The following is a 20,637-nucleotide window of genomic DNA, read 5'->3' as shown; positions in this document are numbered from 1 at the left end:
AACAACAACAAAAACTCATACACTGATTAGCTAGCTAGCAGCCAATCAGACTGTTTGGCTCGACGGGCGACGCCATTTTGCGTACTGCTGATCGAGGACTCGGTCATACAAATTGCATCGATGAAGCGCGAGATTTGTTCATGCCTGATTTTTTGAGTGTGTGTGAGTCTGGATTGGGATTTGTGTGTATTTTATTTTGAAAATCTCGATTTTGAGACAGCACTTTTTTATTATCCAAAAAGTGCCCCCACCTCTCTCTCTCTCTCTCTCTCTCTCTCTCTGCTTCCGTTTTGCTTAAATGTTCTTCACGTATGTAGAGAGTTACTTCTATTCACATTAGCCGTGAACCAGAGCGAGCCGAGGGCGTTTCATAAGTAAATATATCGTATCGTCTCATGAACAGATGTTTGGGGACTGCGCGGCGCTTTTAGCCGAGGAGCTGTCGCGTTTGTGATTAATAACACCCCAAATGTGTCATGTCGGCAGGATGACTTTTAAATTGGAAAATGTCAAAGCCGAGGTTTGCTTCTTTTTGTCTTTTCTCTCCCTTCAGATGAAATCTCAGGGAAGCTCGGGAGGAAGTTGTCGAGTTCGTTTTGGGAATAATCGTCGTATTAAGTATTAAGCGTATTAAGTCGCAGCCGATTTGTTTTTGTGTCTATCGATGGAAGAAGTTCGGCGCCGTTCCAATTTATAGTCATTAGTCGTCCAGTCTGACGTCATCAATTTCAAGTCAAAGTGCTGTGAATGGTTTCCGAATGTGCTGCATATTTTTCCTTGCAACGGGATGCTATGGCTCGATTTGCGTGAATAAATCTATTTTTTATGTACATCTGATATTGTTTTTTTGCACTTGCGGTAACGACGTGCGTTCCCGAGGAGCGTGACACATTTATGGATATGCGACGATGACGTGCGACACGGCTTCGCGTCCAAACGCAGCCGTCTCATGCGGTCGCTGCGAGTGATTAGATGACATACGTGGCAAACTTTGACAGTTGTGGGGCAAGCGCGCAGCTGATGTAAGGGGGGGAGGGGGGGGGGGGCTTTTAATACGCACGCAGATCAGGTTGTGTGTGTGTGTGTGTAATATTCATAAGGAGTGTGATGGCGTCCTTGCACTGATGCGCTGCTGCTATGATATTCACGACACTTGTGTGCGAGATGGCTTCCACTCTGCTGTTTCTTCTGCCCCATTTCTCGCACAAAATGTTCAACGGCAGCTCGTTAAATGCTGGATAGGGCGCTCGAGAAAACGGAAAAACGAGCCCAATCCAATTAGCCCTCCTCTGACATTTAACTACGAGTTCTCGGTTGTCCCACCCGATCTGTTTTGCTGTGGCTTTTTGCCCGTTTTTCGTATACAGCTGAGCAATATGTTGCGTTGCCAGTCATTCATCCGAGCATTTTCCTTTATTGTTTTGTTTCAAAATGTATGAAGAAAATATTATTTGCCCTCGAATGAAAGCCCTTTGCAGAGTTTCCACCAATCAGGTGTCTTGTTAGGATAAAATGGCAATCTGGTTTGAAATCCGTTCTACAAAATTACCATTCAAGAGTCCGTCCATCCATCCCACCATCCATTTTCGGATCCACTTTATCCTCACAAGGCTCGGGGGGGCTGAAGCCTATTCCAGCCGTCTCCGGGCAGTAGGCGGGGGACACCCTGAGCCGGTTGCCAGCCAATCGCATGGCTCAGAAAGACGAACAATCATCCGCGCTCACACTCGCACCTACGGACATTTTGGAGCGTTCAATCAGACTCCCATGCATGTTTTTTGGAATGTGGGAGGAAACCGGAATACCCGGAGAAAACCCACGCAGGCACGGGGAGAACACGCAATCTCCCCACAGTGAGCCCAGAGCCGGAATCGAACCCTGCACCGGAAAGGTTGAAAAATGCCAGGCTTCTACAATTACGCTCCAACCTCTTTTCTTACGATACTTTACCAATACGGGATTTGATATTGGCTGACACAGACTTCCCACTGCAAGCGGGCCGATGTAAGTTAAAAATGTCAAGTTACAAAAGAGGGTGGCAAAAAAATCCCCCATGGTTTCTTTCATACCAGAAAGCACCTGTGTGTGCGTAAATGAGCGAGAGAGAGAGAGAGAGAGATCAAAACAGGACTGTATTTTTCCTGTCTGTATGCGCATGGGTGTGTGTGTGGATGTAGGAAGCTTTGCCTTTGGCTATTACACACACACACACACACACTCCCACATACACTCTTTAGGAATCCCAACCGGCCTCCTGCCTGCCTCATGCCCACACAAGCAAAGGAGTCACGCTCCACCTGCAAAGACTGTGAGAGTGGAGGTTATTAATGACTACATACTCGAACAACCTCACAGAGGAGAAGGAGAAGCAGACATGCTGGGGGAAAAAAAATAAAATAAATGAGAGACAATTCTTCAGACGAGTGTCGGGGAAGGTGAAGTCAGACAGGAGCAGGACGGATGTGGTGTAACTTTGATACAGTACAGCAAGTAGAACTCCATCCAGGAACATATGCCCCCCCTCACCCCCACAGTGTGTATGTATATATATAAATATTAGACAGATCACCTCCTCATCTTCTGGGGCATGAAAAGGGAGCTACAAAATGGATGCAGTGGGAAAGGATAAATGAATAAGTTGGATGGTACATTAGGGGAAAAGATATAAAGTGTACCAAGCGTGAGGGTGTCATTGGGTGACAGTGAGTGGGATTTAAGGGTCGCTTTACTCTAAAAGCTTGTAAGCAAGCATGGCTAATACACCCCCCCTTCACACACACACACACACACACACACGCGAGAAGTGTTAAGGATGGCCGGTAATTGAATAATGACACTAACACCTGTGATGGATGAGCTGACACTCTGCTCACTTTTCTCCCTCTATCACTGTCATCCCTTCTTTCGGCGCAGCAATCCAAATGAATGACTCCCCCCCCCCCCTTACCTCACCCCACTTAGTTCAATCTTGTTTCTTTTAAGAGGGAAAGAAAAGTCAAAAGTTTGCTTTACAATATTATGTTCAATGCGGCCCCCCGGCTAGTCTAAACGTGGCATTCTGATGACTACAGTATTGTGTTTGTAGAATATGAGTCAAGCAGCAAAATTCACGCGTTTTTTATCCATCTCAAGGCGGAATCATTTTGCCTCTTACTACAAAATATTAAAAATAATATATTCAAAACCGAAGTCATCATTTTACACGCTTGACCGGACGAGGTGGGTTTGTCCTGCTTGTACTTTCAGCAAATGACCACATGGGGGTGCTCTAAAACCAGACTACCAGGGAAAGGGACTTTTTCCCACCCACACAAAATTCAAGACGCTGCCGTTTTTAATAATAATAATAATACATTTTATTTATAAGCGCCTTTCAAGACACCCAAGGACACTTTTTTCGTTATTAATCATAATGCTAGTCAAGCTAAGCAGGTAAACATTTTCATGGAAAAGAACTCAACCTGAATATCTCATTCGAGTAATATTGTTGGTAAAAAAAAAATCATTTAGAAACAAATAAAAATAATTACAAAGTATATTCACATAAACAATTACTCTAAAATTTTTGAGTCCTATATTGAGAAAACAAACATTACCACTGCTCATACGTAACAAATATTTATCCAGCATTTTGAAATTAAAATAAGTATATCATAATAATGATAGTAACATTTTAAAAAATATTTCACAAATAAACTACAAATAATGACATAAACAAAAAGTAGGAACAGAATCTGAAATTAAGCAAATATATGATTTACAGCGGGGGTTCCCCACCTTTTTTGACCAAGATCAACTTTTCAAGGAATCGGCCTCCGCGATCGATCCGCTACCGGCGTGCACGCATATACACACGCACAATACACACACACACTCTATGATAATCAACAGCCAAAACCGCCCTGAACATGATCCAAACAGAAAAATAAAGTTGATACAGGAGCTTCTGAGTTTGTAAAAAGAAATCAGTGCCTACCTTAATCGAGACCTGACGCGGCGACATCGGTCGCACTTTCGCAGCGTCTTCAGTGCATCAACGTCACCATCGTAGCTCCCGTGTATCGTTTACGAATGCTTCTCTTGGCGCTCCAAATTCCCCCCTTTTTTTTGCCAGTGCCATCGCTGAATAGTACATTAAACGAACTCTTTATGAGAATAATAAAAATTTTAAAAGATAATAAGGCAACAGCTGTGATCACAAGCTGCAATTACAGACTGCTGACCGTTAACAACTTCCGGTGATGCAGGTCACGTGACGCCGTAGGTTAACAATACAGTACAGTATTTTTTTTTTTTTTACTGACCCCTTTGCATCATTTTTAAGCAAGCTGATTTTCGGGTAAAATTCTATGCTTTGGTTAAATACACCACATGTATTTCTCTTCTGTTTGATTTTTAGTTTGGCACAAAACTTCAACTGGGATTGGCAATAAAAAGCTTGAAGCTCCTTTCGTTTTATTTTTGTTTTGTTATTTGGTAACACTGTCATGACAGTGAAATGGATCCGGATTCTGGATCCAAATCCACACCAAACAACAGTTGGATCATTCCAAACATACTGCACAACATCCAAATCTAGTCAAAACCTTCCATCTTTGTTACAAAAGTGATACTCATCCAGGTCCTGGTTTGGAATCCAGATCAAAATTTGAAAAACAAATGAATCCATTCTTTATTGACTCACACATGACACAACTCTTGAGACAAAAACAGGTAAAAGCAAGAAAGAAACAGAGAATCCTCTCTGGTGGTGATGAACCCGTCGTCCCGGCGCTCCACCATTTTGTCTAAAGTCACTCTCGTTTGGCCATTCCCAAAAACATCAAATGACGCCAAAATAGGCGCTCTTATGGAATCTAATACATAAAAGTGAGCCAGGGAGGGATTAACGACAGGAACTGTTTTTCCTTTCTCGCTGTTGGCCTGGATGGCCTGGATATTTCTCAGTTTGCCATTGGTGACCTATTTTAGGACAAAGTATCCTGTCACCTTTATGGCCGGCAACAGGTGACTTTCCCGTCAAAGTCCCGCCAAAAGGCGTGCCTGTATCCTCTCGTATGATGCAAACAGATTGATAAGAACACAATCGCACCCACGCTTAATTGCACTAAGCTAATACAAATATTAAATACACTTTTTTTTTTAAGTGCTGACGTCAGCAAAGGTTTGAATGCTACTCAAACACCAATGTAAACAACGTTCAGTAAGTTTCAGCAACAAGAACTACGTACAATATTCAAGCAACCATGGAATGAAATGTAAGTGAGCTGCAACGACCTATAATTTACAACTCTGAGTCAGTGAATTAGTAACCACCAACATGTGGTCAAGTGTTAAACTAATCAATCTCTTCAACTAGGGGGATTAGAACGATCAATAACACGAACGCAACGTTTCGCATTTCACATGTGCCCCCCAAAAAAGAGAGATGGCGACTTTAAGTCACGGTATGCCAGGCCGCCACTACTTTCTCGGGATGGTCCACGGTGTCCTTCCACTGCTTCGCCGCTTCCTGGGTGGGGCCGTTTAATCCCAGCTGGACCTGCACAATCAAACGCAACTTTCTAAGTACATTCGTCACATTTTTTTTTTAAGTTTAAAAACTCGCACAGCACGCCACCATACAAATTTGTCACAAAAAGAAGATACATATGTCAATGGCATATTTTTTTTTTATAGATTTATTTGTTCTTCCCGTCACTATAAGTTGCTGGCATAGATCGATGGCCAAAGATACATTTTGTTATTTATCAATAAATTTCTCACCAATTAAGTAAAAATTGTCATTATCATGACTACCAAGGTAAACGTAAGCGTATGTGATCGAAAGATAACAGACCTGTCCGACACACTGCTTCCTTTTGACCGAGCCGCAGCTGACGAGTTTGATTGACAGCTCGCATGCGGCCAGTTCCAAAGTGTCCAGATCCAAGTGAAAGGTGTCGTTCCATTGACACTGCCCTCTGGTGGCCTTGAGCGCTCGCGTCTTCTTCTTGGTCGCTGGCTCGGCGGAGCCCAGCATCTGCACGGTCACTGCGTAGGCTGCGGGAAAAAAAATCATCATCATCATCATCATTGCGGGAATGTGGGTAATTTTTCTGGAATGTGAAAATGATGTGGCGGGTTACCTGGCGGGAGGGCCGAGGCAGAAGTCGGTAGGTTTTGGGCGGCGAGGACTCGGACTTGCAAGCGTCTGCTGACGGGCTGGAAGCAGGTTGCCAGATGCAGCTCGCATCCTTGACCCTGAAACATAAGAGAGTGCAATAATCGATTGACTTGGAAGATACATTTATTTTATTTTTTTTTTTTTAATATTACTCCTGCCACGTAGGTTATGTTAAATCCATGTTATTATTTACCTTTATTATTATACTGATGACAATAATAATAATTTATTTATCCATCCATCCATCTATTTTCTGAACCGCTTTATCCTAACAAGGGTCTCCAGGCATGCTGCAGCCTCCCCCAGGTTGTCTTTGGGCGGTAGGCGAGGGACACCCTGAACCGTTTTCCAGCCAGTCGTAAGGAACACAAACAAACATTCGCGCTCACAATCACACCTCAGGACAATATTGTGTGTTGCATTAGCCTGGCATGCACATTTTGGGAACGTGGGAGGAAACCAGAGTCCCCGGAGAAAACCCACATAGACACGGGGGTGGGGGGTAACATACAAACTCCACGCAGGAAGGCCGGAGCCGAGATCGAACCCACGACCTCTGCACTGTGAGGTCGGCGCACTAACCACTCACCACCGGGCCAATCATTCATTCATTCATTCATTCATCTTCCGAGCCGCTTGATCCTCACTAGGGTCGCGGGGGGTGCTGGAGCCTATCCCAGCTGTCTCCGGGCAGTAGGCGGGGGACACCCTGAATCGGTTGCCAGCCAATCGCAGGGCACACATAGACAAACAACCATCCACGCTCACACCTAGGGACAATTTAGAGTGTTCAATCAGCCTGCCACGCACGTTTTTGGAATGTGGGAGGAAACCGGAGCACCCGGAGAAAACCCACGCAGGCCCAGGGAGAACATGCAAACTCTACACAGGGAGGCCGGAGCTGGAATCGAACCCGGTACCTCTGCACTGTGAAGCCGACGTGCTAACCACTCATCCACCGGGCCAATTTATTATGTGTAATTTTTTTTTTAATTTGTCTTATTTTTCTTTGTTATCCCTAATCATCGTCATATCATGTTCAATTCAATCCGGTTTGACATTTGCTATGTGAATTCAGGGCCAGAGTCAAAACCAGATCTGATCTAGATTAGCCATAGTGTAAACAGGAAAACGGAAATATCCAATGGAATGTATTGACATGCTTACATCACAATATGATTTTTGGGGCATCTGCATTTTTTTTTTCACTACAATCTGGACTTCAATTTCACTCTTAAACTAGTCAACAGTAGTGAGTCGTTTCACATTGTAGCCCTGGTTGGAGGTCTGCTCTTTCTGTTTTGGACTTTCTCGGTCACTCTGTAAGAACCAGGTGGAAGCAGTTCTTGACTCTTGGACCCTTCCAAATAAATGACTGCAGTGATTGCAAATAAAAGGGAGCTTTTGTGTGCTTTGGAAAAATGGGGGACAGATGAGGAGAAAAAAAAAACACCCTGTACCTCCGTACAGTGTACACGCAGCTCTCTCGCATTTTCCCTTCACTTGCCAGAAATTGGCCAATTGACCAACAACAACCAAAATCACTCATGTGTGCTCTTGATGTGCTTTGAAGTGGAAAAAAAAACAAACTTTGTCGTTGGGCTATGTGACGGCGACGACAGGTCGGTCGCACAGATTAACAACCAGTAAATCTGGAATGTTCCCTTTTGAAGGAAAGAGGAAGTAGTCTTGAGCTGCAACAGCTGTGCAGCGAGTCGGACCGCATTTCATCACAGCCCAGAATAAAACTGGTTTACAAGGGTGGCCCATCATCAGTGCTGATGAGGTGACGCGCACTGCGTAAATATTATCCCGTAACAGTCTGCCTGGAACTTGTGACAAACTATGACAGGCTGCGATTCTCCTGCAGCGGGCAAGAAGAAGCCTTTGTGACAACGTACAAAGTGAATCGCCTGGTTGCCTTTTACCAATCCGGATCGGATCCGTATTCACATTGAGGCAAAAGAGCAATCCAGATCATCTCGCTTTTGGATTCCTTAACTTGATTTGACGACGAAATACAATGCATTTGCATTGAATCTTTAAAAAATGCTTTTCTTAAAACAATTACTGAAGAGAAATGGTGATTTGACTTTCAATTCGTTTTAAATGAGCTTGCCCTGTTGTGTTTACACTGCAGCAAAATCGCAATCGGGATCAGATCTGGATTCAACATGATTTGACCCTGTCCATTACATTCAAGTGTGATTCTCACCCCCCGCCCCACTCCCCTCACTCGTTGAATTTTTTTTGCCCTGTCGTACTCACGGAGAACTTGCATGGACTTCTGAGGGGCTGCCACTGCTCAATATCCTGCGGGCCGAGGGGCCGCAGCGACAGGACGCACTTGGCCACCGTGCGCTTCTTGGTCCCCTGCGTCTGCAGCTTCAGCAGCAGGGCGCTGCCGCGGAGGCTCTGGAGGCTCAGCGCAAAGACAAACGTCTCCATGAAGGATATTTCCTGTGCGGAGACACAAAAGCAAATGATGAGTGAAAAAAGGTCATGAAGTGACACAACAATAGCGGTAACAGCTGAGTGCACACGGGCGGCTTAGCTTAGCAAACATTTTGAGACGAAAGTTATGTTGACACGGGATTTTGAAAAACAAATATTTTCATCAGTACGGGGTCGCGAACAAAAAAAAAGGGTCACAAAAGTGGTATTTGAAAAATACCACAAAACTTAATTGGCCATGGTAACCAAATAGAAAGCTGAACAAAGGCATTTTTGGAAAAGGCAAAACACTTTCATGAATTGAAGAAAATGGGAATCGTTTCATGTGCAGAGGGCATAATTTCCCTAAAAACTAGAAAAAAATTTTTTGGTTAATACAATTGCGGGAAAAAAACCAATTAGAAGCATGTTGACTTATACTGTCTAAAAACATACAATCACAACATAAATAAGGGTAATCATTTTTGGGGGATTTTTAAAAACTCATTTTGACTTTTGTTCTTTTTTTTTAAATTCAGTTAGATATGATTCGTTTTTAAATTGTTTGTTAGTTTGGATTCGTTTTCATTTTATTCAGAAACAGGTCCTTTTTGCTTGGTTATTATTAGTTTTAGTATTAGTTTTAATAGCATATGTGCTTACAAAAGGTGTGTATCATTTTAGGTGGAAATACGGGATATAACGAAGACCCCAAAAATCTAAGAAAATGTTATAAAACCTATGTTTGAAATGTTTCCCATACCTGACAGTATTCCTTGATGGAAGTCTGGAACTTGACCGGTTTCGGAAGCGTGATGACACCTTTGATTCGGATCTTTGTCTTTTGGGCTATATTCACTGGCAAGTTGAGTTGTGAACACTGACGAGGAAAATTAAAAAAAAAAACAGGCTACAGTCATTGAGAAGTTTTCTCATTAGGGGCAGTGCCCCACCGGATCCGCCAGACAGGAAATATCAGTGTTTTAACAAGTATTATCTTAAAATACTCAAAGGGCTTGTTATTGGAGCCATTTGTGAAATGTGACTTCTTTGTTGCTGTCCTGTCGCCCTGTTCCTTTAATCTCCTCTGCGACAAGTTTGCCCCAGTTGGCGTTTTCATTTTTGTTTTATTTTGCAGTCTCTAGCACAAGCACACCTTGTTTTAGCATTTCTTTTACAGATTTCTTCTAAGAAAGCAGTTCCTTGTCCGTATTAGCACTTATGTATCATTGTGAGCCTCAACACAGAGGACCCATTTACTGGGTTGAGGGGCTTCACAAAGGAGGCCATTGTCCCACGCAGCGAAACTTTACCTGGACCAGCGTGATCCACACCTGCTCCATGTCCTCCTTGTAGCTCAGTCGGACACACAACCTCCCCAGTTCGTCACCCAACAGTGAGAAAGAATCTGAAAGGCGACGAGAACGCAATGTCAAGTGCAAGTGTGCCTCTCAGGGGCAGAAATACTTGTGCCCCAAAAATGTTAGCTCGCAAACTGTAACATAATTAAGACTCTCTTGTGAAAACAAACAAACACACAGTTATTATACATGTTTTATGCTACTATATATTATCATAATTTCCAATTCAACAAAGTATAAAATGTGACTTGCGGACACTACAGATGAAAAAAAGGTGTGTTCATTCCTACCTGCTCTGCTTCTCGAGTCACTGATGTAGGCCGGAGTGCTCAGGACACTGGACATGGAATCAAAGTTCTACAGGAGACAAAAAGTGGGTATGTAAAAACACCAACGTAAAAACATATACATCATGTTTATAATATACATGGAATATGTGTACTGTGTGTACTGTAATGTATGCAACAGGTCACTTTGGTGGGAAAAGACCAAACAGTAAGAATCTGACCTTCATTTCAGGACTGTGAGTGGTGCTGAGCTCATTCATGGACCGACTAAGTCGCTCACCAGAGTCTGCAGTCAAACAAAGAAAAACACTAAAGGTCAATTTAATATGAGTGAAATTTTTAAAAAAACACACACACACTACCGATGTACTCGTTGTACTTTTGTTGTGCTGTTTTGAGACTATAATAGCTTGAAGCATGCTTTTCTGTGATAGGTGCAAGTAGAGAAGTGCCCCACCTTATTCATCAGCAATTATAATGAGCGTGACTAGAGCTCGCAAAAACGAAAGCGACATTACAAGACCAAAAATCACAACAAATGACTTTAAAAGACCGCAGAATAATAAACAGTACAAAGAGTGAGTCCGTGACCCTATACATAAAAAAGTAAAGTAAATGAAAAGTTTATTTAGTTACTTAGTTTTTTTTCAGGCTACCTACAGATCTTACTGTTCTTTTTTTGAGGGACAAAAAAGATCTTTAAAAAATCCAAATTAGGCATTAAGGCCAAGTGGGTTGGTGCCCCACCAAATGCGCTTCACATCGCTTCACATTCTGCTTAGCAACAGTTGACATCACAAACATGGAAAGGAAATATGGAGTTACTTGGAATGCATCAAAGAGCAACAAAAGGAAAGCTAATTTGTGTCTTATCAAGTATTAAGTATTGATCATTCGCAGTGGGGCAAGTGTGAAAGTGCCCTACCACATTCTGCCTAGCAACAAAGGACGTAATAAAACCGTGAACGATCCAGTCCAAGTTGTCACAAAATGTTATCTTTGTCCACTCAGGTTGGGAGCACCTGCCTTAAAATGATCGATAGCGTTGAAAAAAAAAAGCTAACTCTCATCAGGGGCAAGCTGAGAAGTGCCCCACGACATCCGGAAAATAGCACTTTGCGGGATTAAAATACTTGCGGCCCATAAACAACTTATATATCCGGGATCAAACTAATATTAGTAGTTAGTGGTACGTATACGGGGGTCCTTCACACCTGAATAGCTTGTGTTGAGCTCAAAGTCTCTGGAATTGAGGGTAGACGAGGTCCTCTCGGGATCCGCGGTTTCAGCGACGGTATGCAGACTGGACTCTGAGCTATATGCAAAAGCAGCGGCCAGGGGGTTCAGCAGCTCGGCCTTCCTCTGAGCGTACGCGCAGCGGGTCGGACCTTAAGCACAAAGAGCAGCGAACGAGGTCAGCGTGCCGATCCGTCGACCGCACGGCGACAAGGCAAATGTCCAATTCTTTTCCAAACAGGACATCCTGCTCGGCTCATTCAGTCACGCCTCGATCACTTCTGAGCAGATTTTAATCAAAGTCAGACCCAGGACTGACTCTCATTATTCTTGCGTTGGGCAGTTGGAGAGAATAGAGTAGCTTTTAAAGAAATGCTAATTAGCATTAGCGGTCACATCAAGTTTTTTTTAGGTGAAAAACCGACATTGATTAAACATACGGATATATTTTTATCTGGGACGCGTCAATGAACGCACCGGGCATCCCGTACTGCAGGTTAGGGGAAGAGGCGGCTCCGGGCTGCACGTACGATGCCTTCAAGGTGGGCAAGACAAACGGGACCTCTTTGCCGTCAGGGGGCATCTTGGATAGGAGGTAGTCTTCCTGAACCCCCAATCGTTTGGGGTTGACGGGTACCTGCACGGCAACACCTTAAGGGGACAAACGTTCAAAGCAGTGCTTGATTATTCCTGTGTTTGATTTGTCAATTTGTATTTGGGGCAGGTGAGAAAGTGCCCCACCTCCACCCAAAATGTCATACTGAGTGTGAAGTTTGTGGGCGAAATAATTGCGCCGCATGACTTCTGACTGGCAACAACACAAATGTGATGTGAGCGGGACTATAAAATCAGTTTTTAAAAAATGACAACGCTAGGGGCAATCAAGGAAGTGCCCCCACCACCAACAGAAGATGTAGGAGGTGACCAAGAAAAATATATTTTGTCAAAAGCTGCATTGATCATTTGCATTAAATACATATGCCCCTTGAATTCTGCCTAGCAATAAGTGACATCACACAAAATGTAACCAGGAAAAAGAATTGCGTGGATCATCACACTTTGCTGTAAAATCCTGGAAACATGCATTAGGGGCAAGCAGCAAAGTGCCCCACCACATTCAGCCTATGTGAAATTTCCTTAGAAAGGCTGCATTGTGTTCTGGAAAACAAAGAGCTCAAATGCAAAAGACGCAAAGTGCCATTTGGACAAAAATAGAGCCACATGCAGACTTTGATGGTGCATTCCCTAAACTTGAAAACCAAACACTACAAAGCAAAACCCCACAATCCATATTAACATTAAATTCCTTAAATAAAATTTACTCCGTCTAACCTGGAAGCAGAAATTTAAAACAGATTTAATTTGACTCATTTCCCCATACAAATGGGCAAATCTGCCTTTGCATTTACACTCTTGAAATAAGAATGGACACGAGTTCCTGCCGAGTCTCCCTGGCCTTTTTCTGCCATGTGGGTCAGCGAGGCTCTCTGACTTGAGACGCGCAACCGCTACTGTGTTGAACTTTACCTTTTGTCTCCTCCTGCTCCTTCTCTCGCTTTTTGGTGAGCTTCTTGCAGCAGTTTTTGAGGCACTCCATGCCTGAAACAAATCATTTCCAGCCTTTTAGCAATAGACCAAATCAGTATATTAAAAAAAAAAAACAACAAAAAAAATCTTGAAAAGTGCACTCCAAAAAAAATAATGACAAAAAAAAAAATATCACAATCCGGTTCACGCATACTCAAACGTGACTTAATGAAGTACAATCTCTGAGCTCGTCCGCCCCTACACACCTGCCCGGCGCCTCAGGTCTGTGGACCAGACATTATTAGAAGTACCAAGGACTAAACTGAGGCTCAGAGGGGATCGAGCCTTTTCCGTTGCTGGTCCCCCTCTCTGGAATGACCTCCCACTGAACATTCGGCAAGCCTCCTCGCTGCCCATCTTCAAAGCCCTCCTCAAAACTCACTTGTATTCTTTGGCATTCGACTTAGTTTTGTTTTTGGTTTTACTTTTGGGTGCTTTCTACCGCCTTTATTACTGATTTGTCTTACTGTTTATTGTGTATGTTAAATGGCTCCATGTACAGCACTTTGTATGCAGCGATGGCTGTTTGAAAGTGCTCTAGAAATACTCTTGACTTGACAAAAACAGCATCTGCATAAATTACAAACAACAGTATGCTGCTTCCGAGTCTCACTAAAGAACAAAGTTATTTAAGCCCATTCGTTGATTAAATTATTTTTTTCAGGAATAAAATGATGGGAAAATGAATACTAAATATGAGTTTTTTAAAAAAAATGAAGGAAAAAGCCAAGTCTCACCTGGTTTGCTTGCTTGCTTTCATTGAACAGAGATTTTTCTTTTTATAATTGCTGGTGTGCCTCCAAGCCAGTCACGTCAACAGTAGAATGACGAGAAATGCGGGCGGCTAAGGTTTACGCTCCTCCTCCTCCCTACATCTCATTTCTTCCTCCCCCCTCCTTTCCCATGCTGGCATCTTTTCCATCTGTTCCGAGGAAAAGCGGAAGACTTTTGTTATGTGGAGTCCACACTGATGTACGTGACTGCACCATGCCAACTGGGAACGTCACAAATGTTGCACGCGGCAACGGGAGGTGAATTTATCTATTGACTGATTGAAAAGATTTTTTTTTTTAAAACATACTTGATTGTAAATAGTCCACTTCAACATTCGGTCAATTGAATTAAATAATTCAGAATGGAAAATTTGACTATTTTTAACTGCGATGATATTGTAAGATTTTTCAAGATTTCCATTCAATGTAAAAATCTTTTTCATAATTTAAAACAAAAAAAAACAGATTTGTTATGTGCGTGCACGCAACACAAGCTATCAAATGTCTCTTCAGAAAGCAAAGCTCCAAAGTCCCTTTTTCTGATTTGATGTGGACGTGTCTAATTCCTGGACTTGATGCCGCGTTTGTGCCGTCTTCCCTGAAGTGCAATGGGCAGAGGACCAGTCCAGGGTGTACCCCGCTTCTGGCCTAAGTCAGCTAGGAGAGGCTCCAAAGCTCAGCAATGTACTGTAAGTGGTCGAGAAAATGAACGGATGGGATGAATTAATGCAAAAAGGCGCTGCGGTGGTTTCAGTGGGCCTGCTCATACAGACGTTTATTGTAATCAATAATTCATATTTGATGATACACAATAAAAAGTCTTGTTCACAGCTGATCTGAATGGGGGGAAAAGATGCAGCGGCGGAGGTACTGAGAATACAACGTTTTGCGGTGCTTCTAAGAAGAGGATGCCAGAAATTGTACACCGGACGCATCCCGCTACGGCGTCCATCTTGCCGCCTTAAGAGCTCAGAGTCCATTAAGGCGGGGCGGGGTAGGTTCACTCGGGCTTGTTCCCGACCGTGACGGCGCATCAGAAGGGATGCGCCGACACGAAGATGGTCAGACGGATGATTGAGCTGCCGCGGAAGTTGATGACGTTGTTTACCGTCACCATCTCCAGGTCCAGGACCACCTCTCTGGGACCCTTGATGGGCCGCGACAGCACCAGTGTGGCGCTCAGATTGCTGGTTTGCTAATAGAGAAAATTCAAGTGTGTTAAAGACGCAAATGCAAAGTATCACACGCCTTTATAGCTTGGTGAAAAAAAAATACATTACAGTCAAACCTCGGTTTTCAAACGTCTCTGTTCTCGACCAAATCAGTCTTTGATCAAAAACTTTGAGTTTTTATGCCTCGGATAACGACAGAAAATCGGTTCTTGACCAAACTGAGCACACTTGAATGCGCCTCGGGTCGACGAGGAAGTGACCCTTCCTCGTGCAGCGTTCCATTGTGAGCAGACGTGTTCAATAAAGATTTTTTTTATTTTTTTAAAGAGTGTGGCTTCGGTTTTCGAACAGCCTTCCGGAACGGATTATGATCGAAAACCGAGGTATGACTGTATACTCATGAGAGAACGTTCAGGAGTCACACGACACTCCATGAGATATGATAAACAGTAAATGAGTGGTTTTGGCTCCCCCTGCTGGTAGCTTTCTGCAGCGCAGGGCATGAAAATACAGATGCGAATGACGCGTCAGCGTGATCCTCACCCTCATGTAGAACTCTCGGCCCTCGTTGCCCGACTTGATTTGGAAGATGTAGAAGGCGCCCGGGTAGCGCGTGGTGGCCTGCATCTGGAAGATGTCCGCGGGCACGCTGCGTCCGGACGACAGGTCCATGTGTCGGTACAAGATTGTGAAGGGCTGGTCCCTGCACGCAGGGTTGCCCGTAGTGCACATGCACTGACTGCGCACACCAGAAAGCAAAATGTGTGAGGTCGAGGCTTTGAGTGGCGACCGCGTTCGCGTTAAGAACCGCGGCGACGCCGCACTCACTTGTCGCCCACTTCAACGTAAGGAGGCGGACACTGTAAAGGAGCCAGGCATGTGTGGCCTCCCTGGAAATTGAAACAGACTCGTTCTGTTGTACAGGTGTTGTTACCACTCTCACATTCATTGATATCTTCAAAATCAAGCACACGACAACACCACTCGGGGTCAGTTCAAACATCGCAGTGCACAGGAAGGCTTTTTGATTGGTTTGGGAGCGGACTTTTTCCCAATGGTACCTTCGCAACTGCGGCCGTCCTCGTAGACGAAGTAGCCGGGTGGGCAGATGCAGTTGAAGGAGCCCGGCGTGTTCAAGCATTGATGCTGACACAGGAACTCGGAAAAGCTGCACTCGTCCACGTCTGCGGGAAAATCACGAACATGTCAAGTACTGTATTTTTGCAAATGAAGAACAATTTTTTACAATTACAATTAGAGAGACTCCAGGGTGGCTCGCGAGTGACCAATCAACCTGCCATGCCTGTTTTTTGGAATGTGGGAGGAAACCGGAGTACCCAGAGAAAACCCATGCGCACACGGGGATCGAACCCACGACCTCTGAACTGTGAGGTCGGTGTGCTAACCACTGGATCACCGAGCTGCCTTATTTGATTATAGTTCATTCCAACGCTTTTCTAATACAATCACAGTCATTGATTCATCTTTTTTTTTTTTTAACTACATTTGGCCATACCGTTGCAGGAGGTTCCGTCGGCTGCCAGTTCGAACCCTTCGTCGCAGTTGCACATAAAGGAGCCGTGGTTGTTGAAGCAGCCGTGACTACACGGCTCGTCCGCGCACTCGTCCACATCTAACACACACACACGCACGCACACAAAATTTATGCAACAATTCCCGTAACTCTTCTTTTTCTGGAAATATTTCCAAACAGATGATTTGCATTTGCACGTTGTTAAGGTTGCGTAAGATAGATTCTCGGGAGACATCCACGAAACATCACTTTTGACTTTATGTCCGATTGTTAAAAAAAAAAAAAGAAAAAGAAAATATCATAAAACATCAGACGGTGGCCAAAATTTCTGTTACAAGGTGGAGTTGCGGAAATACGTAATGTCAGCGAATGCACCTTGGCAGCTGCGGTTGTCCGGGTTGAGGAGGAAACCCGGGTTACACGAGCAGGAATATGAGCCGGGCACGTTGGCGCACAGCTGCTGACAGTAACCATAACGACACTCGTCAATATCTGCAAAGAACAGGGTAAGGACACACGGTGTGAAAATAATCATTTATTTTTACCTAATCGCAATCATTAAATTGGCGAGAAATATGCACTTGCGGTAAATGACCACAGGATGTCGCTATTTCCTTTCGTTGGTATTCATTGATTGTATTGGGGCACAGCGGATATCCGATGATTTTATTTAAATATAAATACTTATTTGTTAGTTTGTTTGTTTATTTATTTGGGAGGGGATGAATTCATCCACGATGACAGATCAATAAAGAGCGAGTAAACAGCCACTGACAACCGACCAATGAGAATTAAGACCTGAAGCGCAAATATTTGGTCTACTGTGTCATGACTGACCTTTTGAACACTCAATGAAGAGCAACTCACCCTGACATTGCCCCCCGATGAGCCAGAAGCCTTCTGTGCAGGAACATGTGTAGCCCCCCGCTGTGTTAATGCACACCTGGGTGGGGTTACAGTGGTGGGAATTGGTCTCACATTCATCAACGTCTGAAAGAACACAAGAAAACCACATAATGAAGTCATAAGAACATGTGCCTGGTGTAGAAATATTTTGGATAGTATTTAAAAAGCACAGTAATACACAAACATGACCGTAATTCACGGCGAGTCACTCAACACACAGACCGGTTGTGGGCTCTTGTCAAAATTGCGTTTGGGAAAAGTGACTGTAACACGTACTGTCGCATGAGCGCAGTCGAAGTATTGCTGAAAGTGTTTCACTTTCTCTCAAGTAATGCCAGAAATGTCCCAGCTGCCCCCCCCCCCAGCCCTCCCAGTGCACCCTTTTTCGCCGTGTTTTTTTCCACACCCTCCGGCCTTTGTTTCAACAACATTCCTAGTCGGAGCTGTGAGCTATCGGCTCCCATTTTGTTTTCGCTCCACATTAAAAGATCGCTCTGATTACGCGCACAATTGCTCCGACTTCCTTAAGAGGCAATGAGAAAAATCTACCGAGGCGGAGGGAAGCGGAGGGCCTCTTGTTTGCTCAGGCGGCCTCGGGACAGGCGATAAGCGGGACCCCGCACTGCCCTTCAGGGAGCCCAGTTTCTTCACCGAAAGTCGAGTTGAGAGGAATTAAGTGAGAGACTTGAAATTGGATTCTTTTACCGGAATACTGTGGAGGTATTTTAACAATTGGAAGTGTCATACAAGTGTAAAAAGAAGTTAGCTATTGTGAATATTAAATCACTGTGACTTTAACCAAAATATGAACAGCAAAGCAGTTTATGAACATTAGCTGAAAAAGAATTCTGCCATGTTGGCTGGCCAGAGCTCTCGCTTCACAAGATGACATTTGTTTTAAAGTGATTCCAACATGGATCCCCAAAATACAAGCAGCTGCAGGAATTTCTGGCTGGGTTTGTGCTAAATGGTCCAACAATCTAACCGGTTCCATTTCCACAAAAAAAAAAAAAAAAAAAGCCCACCAAAATTCCACTGTCACTCCTGTCAAAGCCAAGTTTGTTCCACGTCCAGACAGGAAGTCTATAGGTGGTGTCATTACATCATAACACAGTGGCGAGGGCGGGAATGTGTCTGTGATTGATTGGCTCATTACACATATACTGGCAGGCTTGTTCTATGCAGTACAAATATGGCAACATGACTTCATTTTTGCCACCGGCATGCCCTCATTTACCTAAAACAAGGCAGCCTTTTGAATCACTCTTTATGTGGCACACCTGGACCCCCTTTAACAACATCCAACAGAAAAAAAAACGAGTGCACTTGTGTAAATAGAGGATTATTGTAGCAAAACATTTGTTCTGGTTGTTGCAGTTTCATCCCCAAAAAGCATCATCCCCAAAAATACATTTTTTCGTACTTCAAAGTTAAATACAAATAAAATGTATTCAAAAGTATTGTGATGGATTTTTTTAAAAAACGTGGTCATTTTTCACATGCCACTAGAGGGAGCCCTCGTACCCAACTCAATGAACAAAAAAAATTCTGAAAATAGATTTGATGGGAAAATACTAATTCACAAAACACAAGAATTGAAAAAAGACTTGACACACAAACAAATGACAACAAGAACGCACACAAAGAGCAAAATAAAAGCACTCACCATTGCAGGTTCCATCATCCGCTAGCGCATAGCCCAGGATGCACGGCACAGTGTAGCCCACTTGCGGGTAGCTGGGATCGGCCGTCCTCGGGGGAACCGGCACGTAGCTGTTCGGCTGGCTCGCGGATGTGCCGGTGCCGCCCCCACCACCCCCACCCCCGCCACCCTGGTATGTTGAATCAGGCTGCTGCTGCACCTGCGGGGGTTCGGGTCCGAAGGGCTGATTGTAGAGGCCGCGGGGCATGCACAGGTAGCCCCCGTTCTGGTTGACGCAACGCATGTCCCCCCTGCAGGGGTCTGGAAGGGTCCGACACTCGTCCACATCTGCAAGATGGACACGACACACACACACACACACACACACACACACACAAAAGCAACACACTTTACGAAGCAACGCTAGTCCTAAACTCTAACGTGTGGATTTTGGGCTATTTTACTACCGCTTCCCCACTTTTTTTCTTCTAAACAGTACATTTGTTAATTAGGGATTGGTTGCACTTAACTTTGAAGTCCATTCAAATACAATCTTGCTAAATCATGATTTGGACATTGTAATTGTTAACGCGGCTTGAACAGATAACTTACCCATACACCGTCTTGATCTGCGGTCGTATCTGAAGCCATCTGTGCACGTCTGTGTGAACACCAATACAATTACATCCTTATCGGGACAGGAGCTCAAACGTTGTATTCTAAAAACAGATTCTTATGAAATTTGTATTCGGACATGACTCCCGACCACGCCTGGCTACTCTGTAGATCTGCCAGTGATTGGTTGAGTTGCTGTCCATTTTGTAAATGGATTAAATTTTGGGGCTGGTCTCTTGAGGTAAAAATGAAAGAAAATAAATTGCACTGCATTTGCCCCAAAATACGGGTGGGTGTCCACCGGGCATGAGCTCGCTACGGCAGATGGCCAGTCCAGTCCCTGATGCCTGCTGTGTTCCTGATCAAATAAAATCTGCACGTCTTACTTCTCTTGATGCAACACAGTCGTGTTTGTGAATGAAGTCCGTGAATAAAAATCCATACCTGGCTGTGTGCTGACTGCATACAAAGCAAAATAAATAGCAGAGCTGCCACCATCCTGCAAGGAAAGAAGTCCACTTTAGTTCGTTTCACTTTTAGGGTGGATTGCAAACTTCCCGTTAGTTGAAAACGACAAAGACCCCAAAGAAAGAAAAAAAAATCCAATACTGACCTTGTAGAGGAGCAAAGCGTGAAGCCACGTATGTCACCGAGCGGGTTTTTCATTTCCTCCCCAGATCCTTTCAATTCGACGACCCTTAAAGCGTTGACCCCCTCTGTGAGCTAAGACCCCCAACCGCACAATGTCATACACTTCCCTCAACCTCCCCCCCCCCCTCTCCCCAAAGTGGACCGAGGCGCTACTGGTATCGCCACTTTTTTTAAAAAAAAATTGATTTAGCTCTGCCTCCCGCCCCCTGCCTCACTCCACAGCTGGATCCCATCAACCCAGGAAGGGACGCCCCCCCCCCCCCCCCACACCCCC

At 44.2% G+C, this 20,637-nt stretch overlaps 2 protein-coding genes and 1 long non-coding RNA gene across 3 annotated transcripts in view; all 3 read right to left on the bottom strand.

The window, feature by feature from the left end:
• Nucleotides 1-4,246, bottom strand: part of LOC127614841 (uncharacterized) — a 146,336-nt gene extending 142,090 nt beyond the window's left edge. The window contains exon 1 of the long non-coding RNA XR_007966719.1: nucleotides 3,977-4,246. This is a non-coding gene — a long non-coding RNA (uncharacterized LOC127614841). The remainder of the gene's footprint in view (nucleotides 1-3,976) is intronic.
• Nucleotides 4,247-4,647: 401 nt separating this feature from the next.
• On the bottom strand, nucleotides 4,648-13,937 carry LOC127614831 (tandem C2 domains nuclear protein). Its single transcript, XM_052086254.1, has 12 exons — nucleotides 13,808-13,937; nucleotides 13,011-13,082; nucleotides 11,961-12,134; nucleotides 11,462-11,635; nucleotides 10,469-10,533; nucleotides 10,251-10,317; nucleotides 9,913-10,007; nucleotides 9,363-9,479; nucleotides 8,435-8,626; nucleotides 6,129-6,243; nucleotides 5,840-6,042; nucleotides 4,648-5,542 (listed from the first exon to the last, which is right to left on the bottom strand). Exons 2-12 carry the CDS (start codon nucleotides 13,078-13,080, stop codon nucleotides 5,438-5,440), a joined length of 1,377 nt encoding a protein of 458 aa, XP_051942214.1. The 5' UTR covers nucleotides 13,081-13,082; nucleotides 13,808-13,937; the 3' UTR covers nucleotides 4,648-5,437.
• Nucleotides 13,938-14,591: 654 nt separating this feature from the next.
• Nucleotides 14,592-20,600, bottom strand: fbln5 (fibulin 5). The gene is made up of 11 exons (XM_052086961.1): nucleotides 20,326-20,600; nucleotides 20,157-20,211; nucleotides 19,710-19,758; nucleotides 19,122-19,445; nucleotides 17,417-17,539; nucleotides 16,925-17,041; nucleotides 16,532-16,648; nucleotides 16,077-16,199; nucleotides 15,844-15,970; nucleotides 15,559-15,754; nucleotides 14,592-15,038 (listed from the first exon to the last, which is right to left on the bottom strand). The coding sequence occupies exons 1-11, from the start codon at nucleotides 20,376-20,378 to the stop codon at nucleotides 14,877-14,879; spliced, it is 1,446 nt and encodes a 481-aa protein (XP_051942921.1). The 5' UTR covers nucleotides 20,379-20,600; the 3' UTR covers nucleotides 14,592-14,876.
• Nucleotides 20,601-20,637: the final 37 nt, after the last annotated feature.

This window comes from Hippocampus zosterae, chromosome 14, assembly GCF_025434085.1.
Source record: "Hippocampus zosterae strain Florida chromosome 14, ASM2543408v3, whole genome shotgun sequence".
Lineage (NCBI taxonomy): Eukaryota > Metazoa > Chordata > Actinopteri > Syngnathiformes > Syngnathidae > Hippocampus > Hippocampus zosterae.
This window is presented reverse-complemented; position numbering and strand designations above follow the sequence as displayed.